At 44.2% G+C, this 22,431-nt stretch overlaps 1 protein-coding gene and 1 long non-coding RNA gene across 2 annotated transcripts in view; both read right to left on the bottom strand.

The window, feature by feature from the left end:
• The window catches only part of ISY1 (ISY1 spliceosome associated protein), a 34,450-nt gene that overhangs the window by 5,197 nt on the left and 6,822 nt on the right, over window positions 1-22,431 (bottom strand). The window contains exons 6-9 of the mRNA XM_001094091.5: window positions 14,196-14,308; window positions 8,482-8,599; window positions 2,195-2,317; window positions 1,436-1,557 (exon numbers count right to left, since the gene is read on the bottom strand). Coding sequence (XP_001094091.2) covers window positions 1,436-1,557; window positions 2,195-2,317; window positions 8,482-8,599; window positions 14,196-14,308 — 476 coding nt within the window. The remainder of the gene's footprint in view (window positions 1-1,435; window positions 1,558-2,194; window positions 2,318-8,481; window positions 8,600-14,195; window positions 14,309-22,431) is intronic.
• On the bottom strand, window positions 3,340-5,172 carry LOC144339323 (uncharacterized). Its single transcript, XR_013414285.1, has 2 exons — window positions 3,987-5,172; window positions 3,340-3,764 (listed from the first exon to the last, which is right to left on the bottom strand). It is a non-coding gene; the product is annotated as an uncharacterized LOC144339323 (long non-coding RNA).

Here is a 22,431-nt window from a genome sequence, read left to right as displayed (position 1 = left end):
CTGCAGGCTGTCCCTGCACTAGGCTCTATTGAGGGACTGCTACTCACTGTCTCTCTTACTGGACTGCCTCCCCCTGGACTAAGAGCTACACACCAAGCCTCTGTACCACTATGCCCCTGTACCTGGAAAGGGGCTGGCTCACAGGAGCCATGAATTAAACATCTGCTGAGAGAGCAAATGATTATTTGTACCTAGAGGAAATCCTCCTAAGGCATGCTGCCATCCTGCTTCAGACCTGCACTGAACTCCACTGGTGGCCCAGCTGGACATGAGCAGGAACATCAGGCCTGTTACATCCTGTGTGACATTGACTAAGTCACTAAACCTGAGCCTGCTTCTTCACCAGTGGTGTCTCAGCAAGCTCCTTATGTGGAACATGAGCCATCATCCATGTGTGGGTGATCCCCTCCCCTCTCTCAGTCCAGCAAATCAGATCCACCTGGATCTGTGCAGGCAGCAAGGACTCCAAACAGAGGGCCCTGCAGAAGAGCTCTGCCTGGGAGGCAGAGATTTCAAATGCTGAGTTTTCCTTGTTTCAGAATATCTCCTTTAATGCAGCGAAGTTTTGGTAATGTTTCATAGAAAAAAATAAAAGGTGTAGCACAGACAGATATATTAAGATTACTTACATGGTGGCTCTAATAAAAAGTAGTAACTAAGATATATAATGAGTGTTTCCTATAGATCAGAAAATATGCAAAAGGTCTGAAAACATGAAAGGATTCCCCCACCATGACCCTCTGGGTTTGTTTCCATCTGTAAGATGGGGTGTTAGGGCCAGACACAATGGTTCACGCCTGTCAACCCAGCACTTTGGGAGGCCAAGGCAGGCGGATCACGAGGTCAGGAGTTCGAGACCAGCCTGGCCAATATGGTGAAACCCTGTCTCTATTAAATATACAAAAATTAGCCGGGCATGGTGGCACTCGCCTGTAGTCCCAGCTACTCGGGAGGCTGAGGCAGAAGAATTGCTTGAACCCAGAAGGCAGAGGTTGCAGTGAGCCAAGATCATGCCACTGCACTCCAGCCTGGGTGACAGAGCAAGACTCCGTCTCAAAAAAAATAAAAAAGATGGGGGTGTTAGACTACAGAAGAGCGACTGGCACTGCCACGTGAACAGAAGTGATGAGGTCATGGGCTAAAGCTCATGGCTTCCTCTGTGTTTATCAATCTAATTCCCGGGTATGCAGGAGGGCCTGTCTCTAAGAAGGAAGGAAGGAAGCCCTTGTGTAAAGCATGGCCAGCAGGGCACTCTCATGGCTGCTGCCTCCTGAAACCCTCCTGTAATCTCACGAGTGTTTTCACAGCCATCCTGCAGGCGAGCAAGCTGGGCTGTGAACCCTGACTCTATGTTTTGGAGCCAAGCTTCCTCCCTGCCATACTTCATGGCTTGGAGCAGATGGCAGTGAGTGCCAGAGGTGACCAATCCCAATACCTCCTCCTCGGTGACTGCATAGATGTTGATCTCTTCCTCCTCTTCCTCCTCCTCTTCCTTTTCTCCTCTTGCCAGCCGAGCCTCTCTCTCTGCTTTCCACTTTTCCACTAACTCGGCTCTGACTGAACACAAGAGAGGGTAGGTGCTATTTATTTCAGTCTCTAAATGAGCTTTCAACACTATGCAGGGAAAGGCCAACACTATGCAGGGAAAGTCTAGACATCCCCTCTAGAAAGGGACACCCTTCATTCTGCCCCCATGAGTGGAAATGGATGTGAGGCATGGTAGTCCTACAACAGCTCTGGCTTTCAGTCACTTCAAAGCAGATTTTTAGGGAACATTCCCAAATCCTCCCCAGTTCCACAACCTGAGTGGCTTCCCAACATGTCCACATGAAAACAGAGAAGGCAGGGGCAGAGCATGCTAGAAATCAGCTCCAGCTCCAGACCACTTGCTTCCAAAGTCCTGGCTTGATGTGTCACATGGGCACTGGTATTAGCACGAATCCAGATGGTGACCTCCTAGCACACAGGGACTGGTCAGACTTGGCTCTCATGGCTTCCCCAACCTTTATCTCTGGCCCACACAGCCTTGACTGCCTCACAGGGATCAGGGAATTAACAGACCATCACACCTGAAGACCATTAGCAACAAAGAAAACTCCCTTCTGGCATAAAGCACTATTGAAAATCCTGTTTTCAAAGGAGACAACAGAAAACAGATGCCATCTATTCTAAAATAAAATGCCCAGAGACCTACGTTTCTTTTCATATTCCTGTTCCAAAGGCACAATAACACCATCATCTTCATCTAGGTAACCATAGTACTCAAAATCGATTGCCTTCATGAGCTCAGCACGTGTCTTTCTGGGAGGAGGAAGAGCTATAAGAAACAGAAACAGAGCTGAGTTTCCAAGTCACAATCACACTCCAGCAAAGCTGTCTCCTGATGCAACGCTACACAGCCACGTGGCACGTATGTTCATGAAAATACCGCGTAGGTGCGGTGGCTCGCGCCTATAATCCCAGAACTTTGGGAGGCCGAGGCAGGTGGCTCATGAGGTCAGGAGTTCGAGACCAGCCTGACCAACATGGTGAAACCTTGTCTCTACTAAAAATACAAAAATTCACCAGGCGTGGTGGTGCGCACCTGTAATCCCAGCTGCTCAGGCTGAGGCAGGAGAATCGCTTGAACCCGGGAGGCAGAGTTTGCAGTGAGCCGAGGTCACACCACTGCACTCTAGCCTGGACAACAAAGCAAGACTCCATCACAAAAAAAGAAAATACCATGGATAGGCACTTTTCTATATTATTCATGGGATTATTTAAGCGGTAGAGCCCTTTTTAAATTCAGTACTTGAACCCATTAGTCCATTTAAAAGCAACCTACCTAATTAAAAAACAAAACCAAGCTCGGCGCGGTGGCTCATGCCTGTAATCCCAGCACTTTGGGAGGCCGAGGCGAGAGAATCATGAGGTCAGCAGTTCGAGACCAGCGTGGCCAACATGGTGAAACCCCATCTCTACTAAAAATACAAAAATCAGTCAGGCATGGTGGTGGGCCCCTTTAATCCCAGCTACTCCAGAGGCTGAGGCAGCAGAATCACTTGAACCCAGGAGGCGGAGGTTGCCGTAAGCCAAGACCGTGCCATTGCACTCCAGCCTGGGCGATAGAGCCAGATTCCGTCTCAAAAAAAAAAAAAAAAAAAAAAAAAAAAAAAAAAAAAGAAAAAAAAAAGAAAAAAAAAAGAAAAAAAAAAGAAATCCAGGCTGGTTGCAGTGCAAACATAAGATAGCAAAAAGCTTCATGGACAGAAATATGCATCACATTATTATTTATGTAAGAGAGAAAACTTGGAAATAACCTAGGATTGTAAATTGCAGAATATGTATGGGATGGGATATCCTGCAGCCCCTGTAATGCTAATTCACAAAGTATTTTAGTAACACAGGAACTGTCATAATGTTTAATGAAAAAGCATGACAAGAAACATAAGTAAATAAAAAAGACAAAAGAAACTATAAACAAACAAAAAAGATAGATGAGAAAGCCCTAAAGAAGATACTTTCAGACTAGGACTATTAGCCAGAATATTCAAGTAATTCTTTTTTTTTTTTTGTAATGGAATTTCACTCTTGTTGTCCAGGCTGGAGTGCAATGGCATGATCTCGGCTCACTACAACCTCTGCCTCCAGGTTCAAGTGATTCTCCTGTCTCAGCCTCCCGAGTAGCTGGGATTACAGGCACCCGCCACCACACCCAGCTAATTTTTGTATTTTTAGGAGAGATGGATTTCACTTGTTGGCCAGGCAAGTCTCAAACTCCTGACCTCAGGTGATCTGCCTGCTTAGGCTTCCCAAAGTGCTAAGATTATAGGTGTGAGCCACTGCGCCCGGCCAAGTAATTATTGAAAATGAAAAAGAAAATGACAACCAACCAGATTAGTCAAAGAATAAAAGCTGGCCAGGCGCAGTGGCTCATGCCTGTAATCCCAGCATTTTGGGAGGCCAAGGCAGGTAGATCACCTGAGGTCAGGAGTTCAAGACCAGACTGGCCAACATGGCAAAACCCTATCTCTATTAAAAATACAAAAATTAGCCAGGCGTGTTGCCAGGCGCCTATAATCCCAAGCTACTGAGGAGGCTGAGGTAGGAGAAACACTTCAACCCAGGAAGCAGAGCTGGCAGTGAGTCGAGATCACACCACTGCACTCTAGCCAGGGCAACAGAGTGAGAGTCCATCTCAAAAAAAAAAAAAAGAAAGAAAGAAAGAAAAAAAAAACTGGAAAGTAAAGGTCTGCAATGGAGGAATTGTTAGGTATGGTTAATCCATACCATGATACTCTTTAATCCTTCACATCCACTAACAGAGTTCTAAGTACATTTGTGGGAGGATACTAATGGCTATCACAACACAACAGTTATGAAAGAGCCACTGTCATTTGGCAGGCCTCTATCTATCACCCCACTGTTGGTAACAGCAACTCTGCCCACCCCTCTGCCACTCTTGGGCCACGTCATGTAAGTGGTGGTCATCATGCTGGCTGGAGCCAGGAGATAGTGCAGGTTGAAGCCTGGCTGGCTCAGAGTACTGCATTCCTCCTGGCCACAGGGGCTGGTATATGGATGATGGCATTATAATCCAATCAAAACCAACTACACTCAGTCTGGGAATTTTGCTTGAGCTGCTTGGGAGAAAAATCTGTTGCTGAGAGAACAAGACCTAAGTCAATGACAGATGACTGCCACAAGTGGAAAGCCAGGCAGAGAAAGAAGTTTACACAGTGGAAGTCAAAACTGCAACACAAAGAAATGTGAGCTACATTCAGCCATGCCTGAAGGCAAACTATCCTGGGATTTCCTTGGGGTTAAGTCATCTCTCACTTATACTGATGAAATAAGCATGTAACTGCCTGGAAACGGGACTAGAAGAAGGCTGAGTGCAGGGGTTCATGCTTGTAATCCCAATGCTTTGGGAGCCCGAGGCAGGAGGCCTGCTCGAGGCAAGGAGTTCAAGAATTACTAGACAACATAGTGAGACTCCCATCTCTACAGAAATTTTTAAAAATGTCAGGGGTGGTGATACATGCCTGTACTCCTAGCTACTCAAGAGGCTGAGGCAGAAGGATGCCTTGAGCCCTGGAGTTCAAGGCTGCAATGAGCTATGATTGCACCACTTCTTCCACAGCCTGGGTGACAGAACAAGGTCCTGTCTTTGAGACAGAGTCTTGCTCTGTCGCCCAGGCTGGAATGCAGTTGTGCAATCTCGGCTTACTGCAACCTCTGCCTCCTGGGTTCAAGCAATTCTCCTGCCTCAGCCTCTCAAGTAGCTGGGATTACAGGCATGCACCACCATGCCTGGCTAATTTTGTATTTTCTTCTTTTCTTTAAAGACAGAGTCGTGCAATGGCGTGATCTCAGTTCACTGCAAGCTCCACCTCCTGGGTTCACGCCATTCTCCTGCCTCAGCCTCCCGAATAGCTGGGATTACAGGAGCCTGCCACCATAACCAGCTAATTTTTCGTATTTTTTTTAGCAGAGACAGGGTTTCACTGTGTTAGCCGGGATGGTCTTGATCTCCTCACCTTGTGATCCGCCCACCTCGGCCTCCCAAAGTGCTGGGATTACAGGCGTAGCCACCACGCCCGGCCTGATTTTGTATTTTCAGTAGAGATGCGGTTTCACCATGTTGGTCAGGCTGGTCTTGAACTCCTGACCTCATGTGATCCACCCTCCTTGGCCTCCCAAAGTGCTGGGATTACAGGTGTAAGCCACCATCATTATTATCATTTGGTATGTTCCTTTCTGGCCTAAAAAAAATTTTTTTTCTTAAGGCCGGAAAGGAACATACCAAATGATAATAATGATTATCAGTTACCTCTAGGAGGGGCACTGGGATGAGGGTAGAGGTAAGAGGACTTTAACTCTATCTGTACTATTTGAATTATAACCGGTAAAATTGACTTAAGCATTTTCTTTCTAAAACAAAAATCTTTTAAAGAGATGACAAAAAAGGAAAAATAAATTTAAAAATCCAAAAATCTATGACTGGAATAAGCAAAAATATATGTAGAAAAATGTAAATGCAAAAAACCTAACATATAGAGCATAATCACAAAGTAGGAGCCGCCCCAGTATAATCCTTTAGAAACTGGAAGGAACAGCCAGGTGAGGTGGCTCACTCCTATAATCCCAGCGCTTTGGGAGCACGAGACAGAGGCTGAGGTGGGCAGATCACAACATCAGAGTTCAAGACCGGCTGGAAGCAGTGGTTCACGCCTATAATCCCAGCACTTTGGGAGGCTGAGGCGGGTGGATCACTAGGTCAGGAGATCGAGACCATCTCGGCTAACATGGTGAAAGCCCGTCTCTACTAAAAAATACAAAAACTTTGCCAGGTGTGGTGGCGGGCACCTGTAGTCCCAGCTACTCGGGAGGCTGACGCAGGAGAATGGTGTGAACCTGGGAAGTGGAGCTTGCAGCAGTGATGTGAGATCGCGTCACTGCACTCCAACCTGGATAACAGAGCAAGACTCCATCTCAAAAAAAAAAAAAAAAAAAAAAAAAAAAAAAAGAGCTCGAGACCACCCTGGCCAACATAGTGAAATCTTGTCTCTACTAAAAATACAAATTAGTACCAGGCACGGTGGCTCACGCCTGTAATCCCAGCACTTTGGGAGGCCAAGGCGAGCGGATCACGAGGTCAGGAAATCGAGACCATCCTGGCTAACACGGTGAAACCCCGTCTCTACTAAAAGTACAAAAAAAGAAAAAGAAAAAGAAAAAAAAATAGCTGGGCATGGTGTCAGACGCCTGTAGTCGGGAGGCTGAGGCAAGAGAATGGCGTGAACCTGGGAGGCAGAGCTTGCAGTGAACCGAGATTGGGCCACAAACCCGGGAGGCAGAGGTTGCAGTGAGCCAAGATCGCACCACTACACTCCAGTCTGTGCAACAGAGCAAGACTCCGTCTCACCAAAAAAATAAACAAATAAAAATAAACAAATAGAAAGAAACTGGAGGGAACAATGTCCCAATGTATTAACAATCATTACATATGAGGTGTGAAAATGTGAGTGGTCTTTTTCTGATTTTCTGTATTTTACAACTTACTTTTTTGGTTTAAGATGGAGTCTTGCTTTGCTGCCCAGGCTGGAGTGCAGTGGCACAATCTCGGCTCACTGCAACCTCCACCTCCCAGGTTCAAGCGATTCTCCTGCCTCAGCCTCCTGAGTAGCTGGGATTACAGGTGCCTGCCACTATGCCCAGCTAATTTTTTTTTTTGTATTTTTAGTAGAGACAGGGTTTCACCATGTTGGCCAGGCTGGTCTGGAACTCCCGACCTTGTGATTCTCCCGCCTTGGCCTCCCAAAGTGCTGGGATTACAACCATGAGCCACTGTACCTGGCTATAACTTCTCTGCAATAAAAAATACATTGCTTCATAATTAATGGCACAATATTTAAACTCTGAATTATTTTTAAGTGATGGCAGCGACCTATACAAAACTAGTTTTGGAATAACGAATTTTAAAATAAGCAGGGTTTAATAAAAGTAGAACTATATTAAAAAAAAATAGAAAAATCAACTAAAAGGAGACACAACAAAACGCTAATAATGGTGAGAATACTGGCATCATTCTTCTCTGCCTCTCATACTTTTTCCTATGAAGTGCTGACTACCTTTCTAAAACACAAAATTAAAACAGACTAAAACTCCAGACTAACAGTTTCAAATTATATTCTGGAGGTTTGGCTGAAAGAAGGAGGAGACGTGGAGGTGCCCTACTGGATTCACACAAAGCAGCTCCACTTTTCTCCTTTTTTTTTTTTTTTGAGATGGACTTTCACTCTTGTTGTCCAGGCTGCAGTGCAATTTTGTGATCTCGGCTCACCGCAACCTCCACTCCCCAGATTCAAGCGATTCTCCTGTCTGAGCCTCCTGAGCAGCTGGGATTACAGGCATGCACCACCATGCCCAGCTAATTTTGTAAGTTTAGTAGAGACAAGGTTTCACCATGTTGGCCAGGCTGGTCTCAAACTCCCTACCTCAGGTGATCTGCCCACCTCGGCCTCCCAAAGTGCTGGGATTATAGGCATGAGCCACAGCGCCCGGTCTCGCTTTTTTCCATTTTTACATGTTAGGGTTTGGCCCAAGATTTTATTTGTTCATTGGTTATCATTTTTTCAACTAATAAGTAACTGAAACATGAACCGGATTCAATGAACTTCAGAACCTGCCCCAATCGTTCTGGGAAACTTCAAATAAAGAAACTCCTTGTCCAGACTGACAGATTAGCACCTGCCAAAGGCAGAAACCTGCACCAGCCAATCCTGGGCGCACTTTCCAGCCCCAGTTGTATGTCATGGGCCTATGATTCCATCCCATTTCTTAAGAATTCTCAGTTGAAATCTGGGAACAATAATTCCTACATTATAAGGCTGTTATGCAACTAAGAAAAAAAAAGTAAGAGCAGTTAGCATATAGCATATCTACTCCTATGATTATTACCAACGAAAGGCTAAAACTGTCATAAACTTAGTTACTTACGTTCTTTTTCAAACAGCTCTCTAACACCAGGCAAATCTTTTGCAGCTCCAAAGTACTTGTAACCTCGGTTTCCTGGGACTTCTTTTCCTTCATGATCCAGCATTTTAGGACCAACTTTCTTATTGGGAAGAAAAAAGAGAAAATGGATCTGTTAGTTAGTTATTATTTATTTGAGGTGGAGTCTCGCTCTGTTGCCCATTTACTTATTTGAGGTGGACTCTCGCTCTGTTGCCCAGGCTGGAGTGCAGTAGCACAATCTCGCTGCAACCTCCGCCTCCCAGGTTCAAGTGATTTGCCTGTCTCAGCCTCCTGAGTAGCTGGGATTACAGGTGCATGCCACCACGCCTGGCTAATTTTTATATTTTTAGTAGAGATGGGGTTTCACCATGTTGGCCAGGATGGTCTCGATCTCCTGACCTAGCGATCCGCCTGCCTCGGCCTCCCAAAGTGCTGGGATTACAGGCATAGGCCACTGCGTCTGGCGAATCTTATCTTTAAACCCACTATTTCCATGTTTGCAAATATATTTTAAGATAATAGCCGGATGTAGTGGCTCACACCTGTAATCCTAGCACTTTGGGAGGCCAAGGTAGGCGGATCACTTCAGCTTAGGAGTTCAAGACCAGCCTGGGCAACATGGCAAAACCCTGTCTCTACTATACAAAAATTAGCTAGGTGTGGTGATACATCCCTGTAATCCCAGCTACTCAGGAGGCTAGGGCAGGAAGAATTGCTTGAACCTGGGAGGTGGAGATTGCAGTGAGCCAAGATCATGCCACTGCACTCCAGCCTAGGCGACAGAGAGAGACTCTGTCTCAAATATAAAATAAATAAATAAATAAAAAACACTTATGGGCTGGGTACGGTGGCTCACACCTGTAATCCCAGCACTCTGGGAGACCGAGGCGGGAAGATCACTTGAGGCCAGGAGTTCACAACCAGCCTGGGAAACATGGTGAAACCTTGTCTCTACAAAAAAATGCAAAAACTAGCCAGGCATGGTGACATATGTCTATCGTGCCACTGCATTCCAGCCTGGGTGACAAAGCGAGACCCTGTCTCAAAAAAACTAAATAAAAATAGGCCAGGCGCGGTGGCTCATGCCTGTAATCCTAGCACTTTGGGAGGCTGAGGCAGGTGGATCACGAGGTCAGGAGATCGAGACCATCCTGGCTAACACGGGGAAACCCCATCTCTACTATAAATACAAAAAATTAGCCGGGCATGGTGGCGGGTGCTTGTGGTCCCAGCTACTCAGGAGGCTGAGGCAGGAGAATGGTATGAACCCAGGAGGCAGAGCTTGCAGTGAGCCGAGATTGCGCCACTGCACTCCAGCCTGGGTGACACAGCGAGACTCTGTCTCAAAAAAATAAAATAAAATAAAATAAAAATAAATAAAAATAAAAAACACGATGTTAAGTGACAAAACCTTTAAAAAGATTACCAACAACCTATATGACAATCAGTAGAAAACAAATGAAATACATCCAGAAGATACAACTATATCTATTAAAACTGATGATTTGCTGGGTATGGTGGCTCACATCTGTAATCCCTGCACTTTGGGACACCAAGGCGAGCAGATTACCTGAGGTCAGGAGTTCAAAACCAGCCTGGCCAACATGGTAAAACCCCATCTCTACTAAAAATACAAAAATTAGCAAGGTGTGGTGGTGCACATCTGTAATCTCAGCTCCTTGGGAGGCTGGAGCACAAGAATCACTTGAACCTGGGAGGCGGAGGTTGCAGTGAGCTGAGATCACGCACCACTGCACTGCAGCCTGGACGACAGAGTGAGACTCTGCCTCAAAAAAAAAAAAAAAAAGACGATTTGACAACTACATGTAGTATGTGACCCTGGACCAGGTCCTGTACTGCAGGGGAAATGCTACCAAAGACATTACTGGGAAAATTGATGAAATGCCACATGGATTTAATTATTGTAGCCAGGTTAAATTTCTTAAACTTGATAGCTCTACCATGGTTATATAAGAGAATATTCTTCTTCTTAGGAAATACACATATATTAAAGAGTAAAGAAGCATGATGTATTTTAACCGACCTTTCAAATGCTTCACAAAAAATAAATCTCAAGGTACATAAAGAAAATAAAGCAAATACAAGTAAAATGTTAAATACTGGTAAATCTGTAAAAAGGGTATATAAAAGTTCTGTATATTTCTGCAATGTTGAGTTAAAAAACATTTTTAAAAATTATACAATTTGGTTGAGCACAGCGGCTCACGCCTGTAATCCCAGCACTTTCGGAGGCTGAGGCAGGATGACTAACTCCAGGAGCTTGAGACCAGCCTGGGCAATATAATGGGACACCATTTCTACAAAAAATTTAAAAATTAGCTGGGCATGGCCAGGGACAGTGGCTCATGCCTGTAATCCCAGCACTTTGGGAGGCCAAGGCAGGTGGATCACCTGAGATCAGGAGATCGAGACCAGCCTGGCCAACATGGTGAAACCCTGTCTCTAATAAAAATACAAAAATTAGCTGGGTGTGGTGGTGGGCACCTGTAATCCCAGCTACTCTGGAGGCTGAGGCATGAGAATCGCTTGAACCTAGGAGGGGGAGGTTGCAGTGAGCCAAAATCACGCCCCTGCACTCCAGCCTGGGTAACAGAGCAAGACTCCGTGTCAAAAAAAAAAAAAAAAAAAATTAGCTAAGCATGGTGGCACACATCTGTCATCTCAGCTGCTCGGGAGGCTGAGGTAAAAGGATCACTTGCACTTGGAGTCAAGGCTGAAGTGAACCATGATCGTGACACTGCACTCCAGCCTGGGGTAACAGAGTAAGATCCTGTCTCAAAAACTAAAAGGCTGGGTGCAGTGGCTCACACCTGTAATTCCAGCACTTTGGGAGACCAACATGGGCAGATCACCAGAGATCAGGAGTTCGAGACCAGCCTGGCCAACATGGTCAAACCCCAACTCTACTAAAATACAAAAATTAGCCAGGTATGGTGGCACACACCTGTAATCTGAACTGCTCCGGAGCCTGGGGCATGAGAATTGTTTGAACCCAGGAGGCGGAGGTTGCAGTGAGCCAAGATCACGCCACTGCACTCCAGCCTGGGTGACAAGGCGAGACTCCATCTCAAAAAAAAAAAAACTAAAATAAAATAAAATAAAACAATTTAATATACTTATCGATCATATGATTATCTGACATGAAGGGGTATTCCTTATACAGTTTAGAGAATAAAGCACGTAGTTGAGAATATTAATGAATTTCTATAATATATACACTAATATGTATTGTTTATATTTTATAATTTTTATATTTATATTCTTTCTCTACACGAAAATATGTACTTGTTTATATAATCAAAGCTACCATTTTGAAAAGAAAAACAAGGCCGGGCGCGGTGGCTCAAGCCTGTAATCCCAGCACTTTGGGAGGCCGAGGTGGGCGGATCACAATGTCAGGAGATCGAGACCACAGTGAAACCCCGTCTCTACTAAAAATACAAAAAAAATTAGCCGGGCGCGGTGGCGGGCGCCTGTAGTCCCAGCTACTCAGGAGGCTGAGGCAGGAGAATGGCGGGAACCCGGGAGGCGGAGCTTGCAGTGAGCCGAGATCGCGCCACTGCACTCCAGCCTGGGCAACAGCATTAGACTCCGTCTCAAAAAAAAAAAAAAAAAAAAAGAAAAGAAAAACAAAACCTAGAACCAAAATTGGACATATAGTAAGTATGGTTTCAATTATGACATTCATACAAAAAACAACGGAAGGAAAAAAAAAAGATAAAGAGCATATTCAAGTGGCTGCGCTTATGTAATGGGATTGTGACTGAGTGTTGTTCTGCTTCTTTGTACTTTTCTGAACTTAGTGATAATATATTACTTTTATATGTGGAAAATAAAAACAAAATTATTAAGTATTAAAAGTCTCTGGAAGAAAATATATAAAAATATTAATTTTCATATATTTATATTGAATTTATGTTGAATTTAGGTGGTGGAACTTAACATTTCATATATTAATTTTTTCATACATCTGAGACCACTTTTCTAGGTGGATTAATGAGCTGCTTTTAAGCAGCCTCACAGGAAAAATAAAATCTCCACCACACAACTGCTGAAGAGGTCAGGCAAGTGCTCACTCTGGCAGGACATATGCTAAAATCAGAATGATACAGAGAAGATTGGCATATAAAAATAAGAAACAACAAAAATAAAATAAATGAAAAGAAAAAAAGAAGTTAGGCAAGACATCCAAGAGAAAAGAAGGCTCCTAGTGCAGTGCCCAGACACAAAAGGGGCTTCAGAAATGGGAGTGTCTTTCCTCTTCTGCAGTGGGAAGGCTCCATTTGTATGTACTAGGGGGAGAATTACGGTTATGTGTTAAGACTTTCTCAAAGGTGAAAAGATCAACACGTAGAAAAACTGCATGTGTTTCTTATATAACATGTTATCGTCCATTGATTAGATACTGTTGTTTCCAGTGATCTGAGGTAGGTCTCATCACAAAAGTGTGAAATAATTAGGCTCTGGGGCAGGAGTTTTCAAAACCAAGACCCATTAGTGCGTCATGAAATCAGTTAAGCAGGTCACAAACATCAATTTTTTAAAAACCAAAATAGAACAGAATAAAAAATATCAAAGTATACCATACTACTGTTTTTTCAGCACCGTTGTGTGCTGGCTTGTGATTGTGTGTGTGTGTCTGTGTGTGTTTTACAATGGGCCATGTTCTTAAAAGTTTGAAAGCTATGTTTCTAGAGTATTGTACTTACAGAAGTCCAAAAAAAGGACAGAATGGAGTGTCTCTATGGCTCTCAGATAACAAAGCCAACAAATGGCTGTCTCCAGTTCCTAAGGTGCTCAAATAATGGGAGGAACCATTGTCATTTTATCTTTTTTTTTTTTTTTTGAGACAGCATCTTGCTCTGGCACCCAGGCTGAGGTGAGTGGCATGATGACAGCTCCCTGCAGCCTCCACCTCCCAGGCTCAAGCGACCCTCCCACCTCATCCTTCTGGGACTATAAGCATCTGCTACCATGCCTAGCTAATGTTTAAATATTTTGTAGATTAAGGGTCCCACAACGTTGCCTAGGCTGATCTCAAACTCCAGTGCTCAAGTGGTCGTCCTGACTCAGCCTCCCAAACTGCTAGGATTACAGGCGTGAGCCACTGCACCCAGCGAAGAACCATAGTCTTTTCTTTCTTTTTTTTTTGTTGGGGGGGAAGGAGTCTGACTCTGTTGCCCAGGCTGGAGTGCAGTAGCGATCTTGGCTCACTGCAACCTCTGTCTTCCAGGTTCGAGTGATTCTCCTGCCTCAGCCTCCCAAGTAGCTGGGATTACAGGCATGCATCACCACACATAGCTAATTTTTGTATTTTTAGAAGAGATGGGCTTTTGCCATATTGGCCAGGCTGGTCTTGAACTCCTGACCTCAAGTGATCTGCCCACCTCGGCCTCCCAAAGTGCTGGGATTACAGGAGTGAGCTACCGCACCCGGGCTCACGGTCATTTTAAACACAAGGCCCAGAGATGAAGCAGCTTACACAAGGCCTTCTGGCTAGTACATACAGATGCCCTGTCTACTGTGATGCAGGTGCTGTGAAGTCTTCCAGCATCATCCTACCCACCTGTTCACAGGTTTCCTGTATCAAGGGACTACTATGGCAGGAATGGGCTGGGAACTGCTGGGGGTGGAAAACTAGATGGGACCCGCCACTGGGGCTGCCATGTACTCACTCCATAATCAGGACCACCCAGCTCCTTTATCCGGACCTCCCAGTGTCCTTTCTCCCTTAGCAGCTTGTTAATTTCATCATTCAGGTCACGAATTCGAAATTCACCTAAACCAGCTAGAAAACAAAAAGGTTAACGATATAATTCCATAAAAATCATCAACACCTCCAACACTTACACTCAATATCATACCCTTAAAATCAATGTGAACATCTACAAAGGTACACTACATAAAAATACTCATCTAAATTGATAAGAAAAATAACCCAAATAAATGAAAGGACAAGAATTATAAAGAGTTTCCACTAGCGTAAGAAAAAAAAAATCCTTGAAACTAATTTCATCCTCACTAGCAACCAAAAAAATACAAACTACCCTGAAACAACCCGGCAGTTCCATTTATACAGCTACTGAAATAACAAGCTCTTAAGAGAGAGGGGGAAACAGCAACCAAGGCCAGCAAAGACACAATGAGGCTGGGATGGGCACCCAGGGCTGGCAGCATTCTATGATGGTTTAGCCTTTTCAGGAAAGCAATGTATTGCTATATGGGAAAAATTTCTGGCAAGGACTATAGGGCTAAGAATTAAGCCTAAGGGATTAATTGAAAGGGATGTGCACAACAAATTTCACTGCGGTGCAGCTGGGGCATCACACCATAGAGAAGGTGGGAAAATGGTTAATGAACCCTAATATATTGAAATGAAACATCATGTAACTGTTGGAAGGGACAATTTGCACACAGTGTAGACACAGCAAGGCCTTTATGAGGTAATGCTGGATGACAACAGCAGGTCCAGAAGGGCTCTTACACCTGGGTTACAGCTAAGACTGATGCTCTAGAAGATGGGCATGAGAGGACTTCTAGGGGTGATGGATACTGCTTGTGGACGTGGTGGCTTTCATGGGTATAAAAATCTGCTGTAATTCATCCAACTCTACATTAAAAATGGAGGAATTTTATTACATGTAATTTTTGCTGGATAAAGTCCATTTTTTAAAAAAAGTCAAACAGGCCAGGCGCGGTGGCTCACGCCTGTAATCCCAGCACTCTGGGAGGCCGAGGCAGGTGGATCACGAGGTCAGGAGATCGAGATCATCCTGGCTAACACAGTGAAACCCTGTCTCTGCTAAAAATACAAAAAATTAGCAGGGCATGGTGGCGGGCGCCTATAGTCCCAACTACTCGGGAGGCTGAGACAGGAGAATGGCATGAACCTGGGAGGTGGAGCTTGCAGTGAGCCGAGATCGTGCCACTGCACTCCAGCCTGGGCGACGAGCAAGACTCCACCTCAAAAAAAAAAAAAAAAAAAAGTCAAACAGGCCGGGTGCAGTGGCTCACGCCTGTAATCCCAGCACTCTGGGAAGCCGAGGTAGGTGGACTGCTTGAGCTCAGGAGTTCAAGCCAGCCTGGGCAACATAGTGAAATCCCATCTCCACCAAAAATACGAAAAATTAACTGGGTGTGGTGGCACATGCCTGTGGTTCCAGCTACTTGGGAGACTGAGGTGGAAGAATCGTTTGAGCCCAGGAGGTGGAGACTGCAGTGAGCTGTGATAGCACCACTGTACTCCAGCCTGGGTGACAGAGTGAGACCTTGACTCAAAAAAAAAAGTCAAGTAAAAAGAATACACTGTAAGTGGGTGCGGTAGCTCACACCTGTAATCCCAGCCTTCTGGGAGGCACAGGAGGATAGATCACTTGAGGTCAGGAGTTCGAGACCAGCCTTGGCCAACATGGGGAGTCCTTGTTTCTACTAAAAATACAAAAATTAGCCGGAAGCGGTGGTGCACGCTTGTAATCCCAGCTTCTGAGGAAGCTTGAGGCAGAAGAATTGCTTGAGCCTGGAAGACAGAGGTTGCATTGAGCCAAGATCATGCCACTGCACTCCAGCCTGGGCGACAGGGCAAGACTGTCTCAAAAAAAATAAATAAATAAAAAGTTTTTAAAAAAATACATTTTAGAACCTCCCACTCCCATGTTCTGTTCTGTTAAGAAAGAAAAAGATCTGCCACCACCATGGTGAGACTTTCCAGTGCTAAAGACACAGAGAACTCAAAGCAGCCCAATCATCTGCCCAATCATCTGAGGGCCTCAACCAAAGCAAACGGAGAGGATTCCAGAAGCCTCTCCCAAAGCAAAGCCAAGACATCTTGGAGAAAACAAGAATCACATGTTTTACGTTTTTTCATTGACTTTCCAAAATCTATATATAAAAACATTACTTTTTGGTACATAATGAGTTTTCACAAATGCATATAATCATGTAATCATGACCACAATTAAGACACAAAAAGCTCCATCGCCCCAAAACATTCCCTTATGTGCCACTATAGTCACCCCCTCCCCTTACCCAACTTTTGGCCACTAGTAAACATAATGTATTTTGTTCCTATAATTTTGCTTTTCCAGAACATCACATAAATGGGATCATAAACTATACAGCATTTTGAGTTTTGTTTCTTTCACTCAGCATTATGCTCAAAAGCATGCTTTTGAGATTCATCCATATATTTTAATTTTATTTATTTACTTTGATTATTATTATCATTTACAAAGATGAGGCCTTACTATGTTGCCCAGGCTGGTCCCCAACTCCTGGGCTCAAAGCGATCCTCCCACCTTGGTCTCCCAAAGTGCTGGGGATTATAGGCATGAGCCACAGTGCCTAGTCTATATGTTTGTTTTTACTACTGAGTATTATTTTATTGTATAGACACACCTCAGTTTGTTTATCCATTCACCAGAAGGACCTTTGGGTTGCTTCCAGTTTTGGGACTACTATAAACATTATGTATGAGTTTTTGTGTAACAGAAAAGGATTACATTTCTCTTGGAGAAATATCTAGGAATGGAATTGCTGGATCACAGGTTAAGTGTATGTTTAACTTTATAAGAAACCACCAAACCCCATTTTAAAGTAGCTGTTCCATTTTGCCTCCTCACTACCAGTGCATGTGAGTTCATTACTTCACATACTCACCAGCACTTGGCATTGTCACTATTTCTTTAAGTCATTCTATTAAGTGTGTAGTATCTTGTTTTAATCTGCATTTCCTTTATGACTATTATGTTAAATACATGAAAAGATGCTCATCTGCCTCTATATATATATATTTTTTTTTAGACAGTCTCGCTCTGTTGCCCAGGCTGAAGTGCAGTGGTACAATCTCAGCTCACTGCAACCTCTGCCTCTCAGGTTCAAGCTATCCTCATGCCTCAGCCTCCCAAGTAGTTGGTATTACAGACATGAGCCACCACACCCAGCTAATTTTTGTAGTTTTAGTAGAGACAGGGTTTTGCCATCTTGGCCAGGCTAGTCTCAAACTCCTGGCCTCAAGTGATCCACCCATCTCGGCCTCCCAAAGTGTTGGGATTACAGGCGTGAGCCACCGTGCCGAGCCTACATATTTTCTTTGGTAAAGTATCTGTTCAAAATTTTGCCCACTTCTTAAAACAAATTATTTTTTTTTCTTTTTTTTTTTGAGATGGAGTCTCACTCTGTCACCCAGGCTGGAGTGCAGTGGCACGATCTCTGCTCACTGCAAGCTCCGCCTCCTGAGATCACGCCACTTCCCACCTCAGCTTCCCGAGTAGCTGGGACTACAGGCGCCTGCCACCAAGTCCGGCTAATTTTTTTTGTATTTTCAGTAGAGACGGGGTTTCCCCGTGTTAGCCAGGATGGTCTCAATCTCCTGACCTTGTGATCCACTCGCCTCGGCCTCCCAAAGTGCTGGGATTACAGGTGTGAGCCACCACGCCCTGCCACAAATTATATTTTCTTATTGATCAATTTTTAAGAGTTATTTGTCATCCCTTTCTCCACTGAATTGTTTTCATAACTTTGTCAAAAGTCAATTGACCAAGCCAGACATAGTGGCTCATGGGAGACACAGATGGGAAGACTGCTCAAGTCCAGCCTGGGCAACAAGAGCCCATCTTTACAAAAAATTTAAAAATTAGCCAGGCAGGGCTGGGCGCAGTGGCTCACACCTGTAATCCCAGCACTCTGGTAGGCCGAGGCGGGCAGATCACATGAAGTTGGCAGTTCGGGACCAGTCTGACAAACATGGAGAAACCCTATCTCTACTAAAAATACAAACAATTAGCTGGGCATGGTGATGCGTGCCTGTAATCCCAGCTACTTGGGAGGCTGAGGCAGGAGAATCGCTTGAACCCAGGAGGTGGAGGTTGCAGTGAGCTGAGATCACGCCACTGCACTCCAGCCTGGGCAACAAGAACGAAACTCCATCTCAAAAAAAAAAAAAAAAAAAAAAAAAAAAATTAGCCAGGCCTGCCAGGAACAGCAGCTCACGCCTGTAATCCCAGCACTTTGGGAGGCCAAGGTGTGCAGATCAGGTCAGGAGATGGAGACCATCCTGGCTAACACAGTGAAACCCCGTCTCCACTAAAAAAAAAAAAATATATATATATATACACAAAAAAATCTGCCATGCATGGTGGCATGCACTTGTAGTCCCAGCTACTCGGGAGGCTGAGGCAGGAGAATTGCTTAAACCCTGGAGGCAGAGCTTGCAGTGAGCCGAGATCGTGCCACTGCACTCCAGCCTGGGCAACAGAGCAAGACTCCATCTCAAAAAAAAAAAAAAGAAAGAAAAAAATTAGCCAGGCATGGTGGCATGCATCTGCAGTCTCAGCTACATGAGAGGTTGAGGCAAAAGGATCACTTGAGCCCAGGAGGTGGATGCTGCAGTGAGCTATGACTGCACCACTGGACTCCAGCCTGGGTGACAGAGAAAGGCTCTATTAAAAAAAAAAAAAAAAAAGTCAACTGACCATTTATGTGCGGCTCTATTTCTGGACTTCTACTGGACTTCTAATTCTGTTTCCTTGGTCTATGTGCCCTATCCTTTCACCAATACCACATTACCTGGAAGCTGGAGCTTTCTATTACATCTTGAAATCAGGTGGAATGAATGCTCCAATTTTGTTCCTTTTCAAAATTGTTTTGGCTATTGTAGTTCGCCTTTCCAATTAAATTTCAGACACAGAATATCAATGTAAACAAAAAATCCTGTTAGAATTTTGATTGTGATATATTTGAAGACAGAAAGAATCAACATCTTTACTGTGTTAAGTCTTCTCATACGACAGCACAGTATATTTCTCCATTCATTCAGGTCTTCTTTGGTTTCTTTAATCATTGCATCCTAGTTTTCAGCATACAGATCCTGACTGTATTTTGTTAGATTTATACCTAAGTATGGCCAGGTGCAGTGGCTCATGCCTGTAATCCCAGCACTTTGGGAGGCCGAGGCAGGTGGATCACAAGGTCAGGAGATCCAGACCATTCTGGCTAACACGGTGAAACCTCGTCTCTACTATAAATACAAAAAATTAGCCGGGCGTGGTGGCGGGCACCTATAGTCCCAGCTACTCGAGAGGCTGAGGCAGGAGAACGGCGTGAACCTGGGAGATAGAGCTTGCAGTGAGCTGCACTCCAGCCTGGGGGACACAGCGTGACTCCATCTCAAAATAATAATAATAATAATTTTTTAAAAAGATTTATACCTAAGTTATTTCTTGTGTTTTGGTGCTTTTGTAAATAGCACTTTAAAAAAATGTTGTATTTCCAGCTATTCAATGTTAGTATATAACTTTGAAGCTGAGCATGGTGGCTCACACCTGTAATCCCAGCACTTTGGGAGGCTGAAGCAGGCAGATCAATTGAGCCCAGAAGTTCCAGACCAGCCTAGCCAACATGGTGAAACCCTGTCTCTACTAAAAATACAAAAATCAGCCAGGTGTGGTGGTGGATGCCTGTAGTCCCAGTTACTCGAGAGGCTGAGGCAGAATAGTTTGAACCTGGGAGGCAGAGGTTGCAGTGAGCCGAGACTGGGCCACTGCACTCCAGCGTGGGCGACAGAGCAAGACTCTGTCTCAAAAAAAAAAAAAATTATATATATATGTGTGTGTGTGTGTGTGTGTGTGTATGTGTGTATATATATATAAAATTCTGTATACTGAACTTTTCTGTGAACTTGATAAACTCACTTATCCATTTTAGAATTCTTTCTGTAGGTTCCTTGGGATTTTCTACATACAAAATTATGTAGGATTTTAGGCTGGGCATGGTGGCTCATGCCTGTAATCCCAGTACTTTGAGAGGCAGAGGCAGGCAGATCACCTGAGGTTGGGAGTTCGAGACCAGGCTGGCCAACATGGCGAAACGCTGTCTCTACTAAAAATACAAAAATTAGCCAGGCATTGTGGCACATGCCTGTAGGCCCAGCTACTCAGGAGGCTGAGGCAGGAGAATTGCTTGAACCCAGGGGGCAGAGGTTGCAGTGAGCTGAGACTACGCCACTGCACTCCAGCCTGGGTGACAGAGCGAGACTCCATCTCAAATAACAAAGAAAATTATATAGGATTTTCTACATTACAATAAAGACAGTTTTATTTATTACTTTCTAATCTTTATGCCTTTTATTTCCTTTTCTAACTTTACTGCACTAGCTAGGATTTCCAGCATCATGCTGAATATAGTGGTGAGAATGGATGTCTTTGCCTTATTCCTGATCTTAGGAGGAAAGCATTCAATCCTTCACCATTAAATAGTTTAGACTATGGGTTTCTTATTAGAAGTACTTTAGCAGGGCTGGGTGTGGTGGCTCATGCCTATAATCCCAGCACTTAGGGAGGCCAAGTTGGGTGGATCACCTGAGGTTGGGAATTCGAGACCAGCCTTGCCAACATGGTGAAACCCTGTCTCTACTGAAAATACGAAAATTAGCTAGGCGTGGCGGCTGGCGCCTGTATTCCCAGCTACTCGGGAGGCTGAGGCAGGAGAATCAATTGAACCTGAGAGGCGGAGGTTACATTGAGCTGAGACTGCACCACTGCGCTCCGGCATGGGTGACAAGAGCAAAACACCATCTCAGAAAAAAAAAAGAAGTGCTTTATCAAGGTAAAAAGCTTCCTTTTATTCCCAGTTTGCTGAGTTCTTATCATGAATAAATGTCTAATTTTGTCAAATACTTTTTCTGCATCTACTTAGATCATCATACAGTTTTTCTTCTTTAGAATGACATAGTGAATTAACTTATTTTTGAATGTTGAATCAACTATGGTTTTCCAGAATAAATCCTACTTAGTTGTGATGTATTATCCTTTTTATACATTGCTAGGTTTGATATGCTAGTATTTCATTAAAGATTTTGTCTATATTCATAGGAAATAGTGGTCAGTAGTTATTTCCCATATCTTTTTCTGATTTTAGCATGAGGGTAACACTGATAATAAATATTCATAAAATGAATTCTAATGATACTAAAATTCATAGAATGAGTTAAAAAGTGTTCCCTCTTCTTCCATTTTCTTGAGGAAACTATGTAGAGTTGGTATTATTTCTTCCTTAAATATTTAGTAGAACTGACCAGTGAAGCCATCTGGGCCTGGAATTTTCTTTGTAGAAAGTTATTTAGAAACGAATTCAATTTCTTTCCATCTTTTTTCTATTTTTTTTTCTGAGATGGACTGTCACTCTGTTACCCGGGCTGGAGTGCAGTGGCCCAATCCTGGCTCACTGCAACCTCTGTCTCCTGGGTTAAAGTGATTCTCCTGTCACAGCCTCCCAAGTAGCTGGGATTACAGGCACACGTCACCATGCCTGGCTAATTTTTGTATTTTTCGTAGAGATGGGGTTTCACCATGTTGGCCAGCCTGGTCTTGAACTCCTAACCTCAGGTGATCCACCCACCTCGGCTTTCCAAAGTGCTGCGGTTATAGGTGTGAGCCACGATGCCCAGCCTTGATTTCTTTAACAGATACAGGACTACTCAGGTTTACCATTTCTTCTTGAACTGTGTCTCTAAACAGTGGAATTATTGACACTGTGGTTTATTTAGGATAATTATTTGTAGGAAGCTTAACACATCCCTGGCCTCTACCCACTATATGCCAGTAGCACCCTTCCAGTTGTAACAATCAAAAATTTCTTCAGGGCCAGGTGCGGTGGCTCATGCCTGTAATCCCAGCACTTTGGGAGGCTGAGGCAGGTGGATCATGAGGTCAGGAGATCGAGACCACCCTGGCTAACATGATGAAACTCCATCTCTACTAAAAACACACAAAAAATTAGCCGGGCGTGGTGGCAGGTGCCTGTATCCCAGCTACTCAGGAGGCAGAGGTTGTGGTGAGCCAAGATCATGCCACTGCATTCCAGCCTGGGCAACAGAGCGAGACTCCGTCTCAAAACAAAACAACAATAAAAAAATGA

Source organism: Macaca mulatta, chromosome 2, assembly GCF_049350105.2.
Source record: "Macaca mulatta isolate MMU2019108-1 chromosome 2, T2T-MMU8v2.0, whole genome shotgun sequence".
Classification (NCBI taxonomy): domain Eukaryota; kingdom Metazoa; phylum Chordata; class Mammalia; order Primates; family Cercopithecidae; genus Macaca; species Macaca mulatta.
This window is presented reverse-complemented; position numbering and strand designations above follow the sequence as displayed.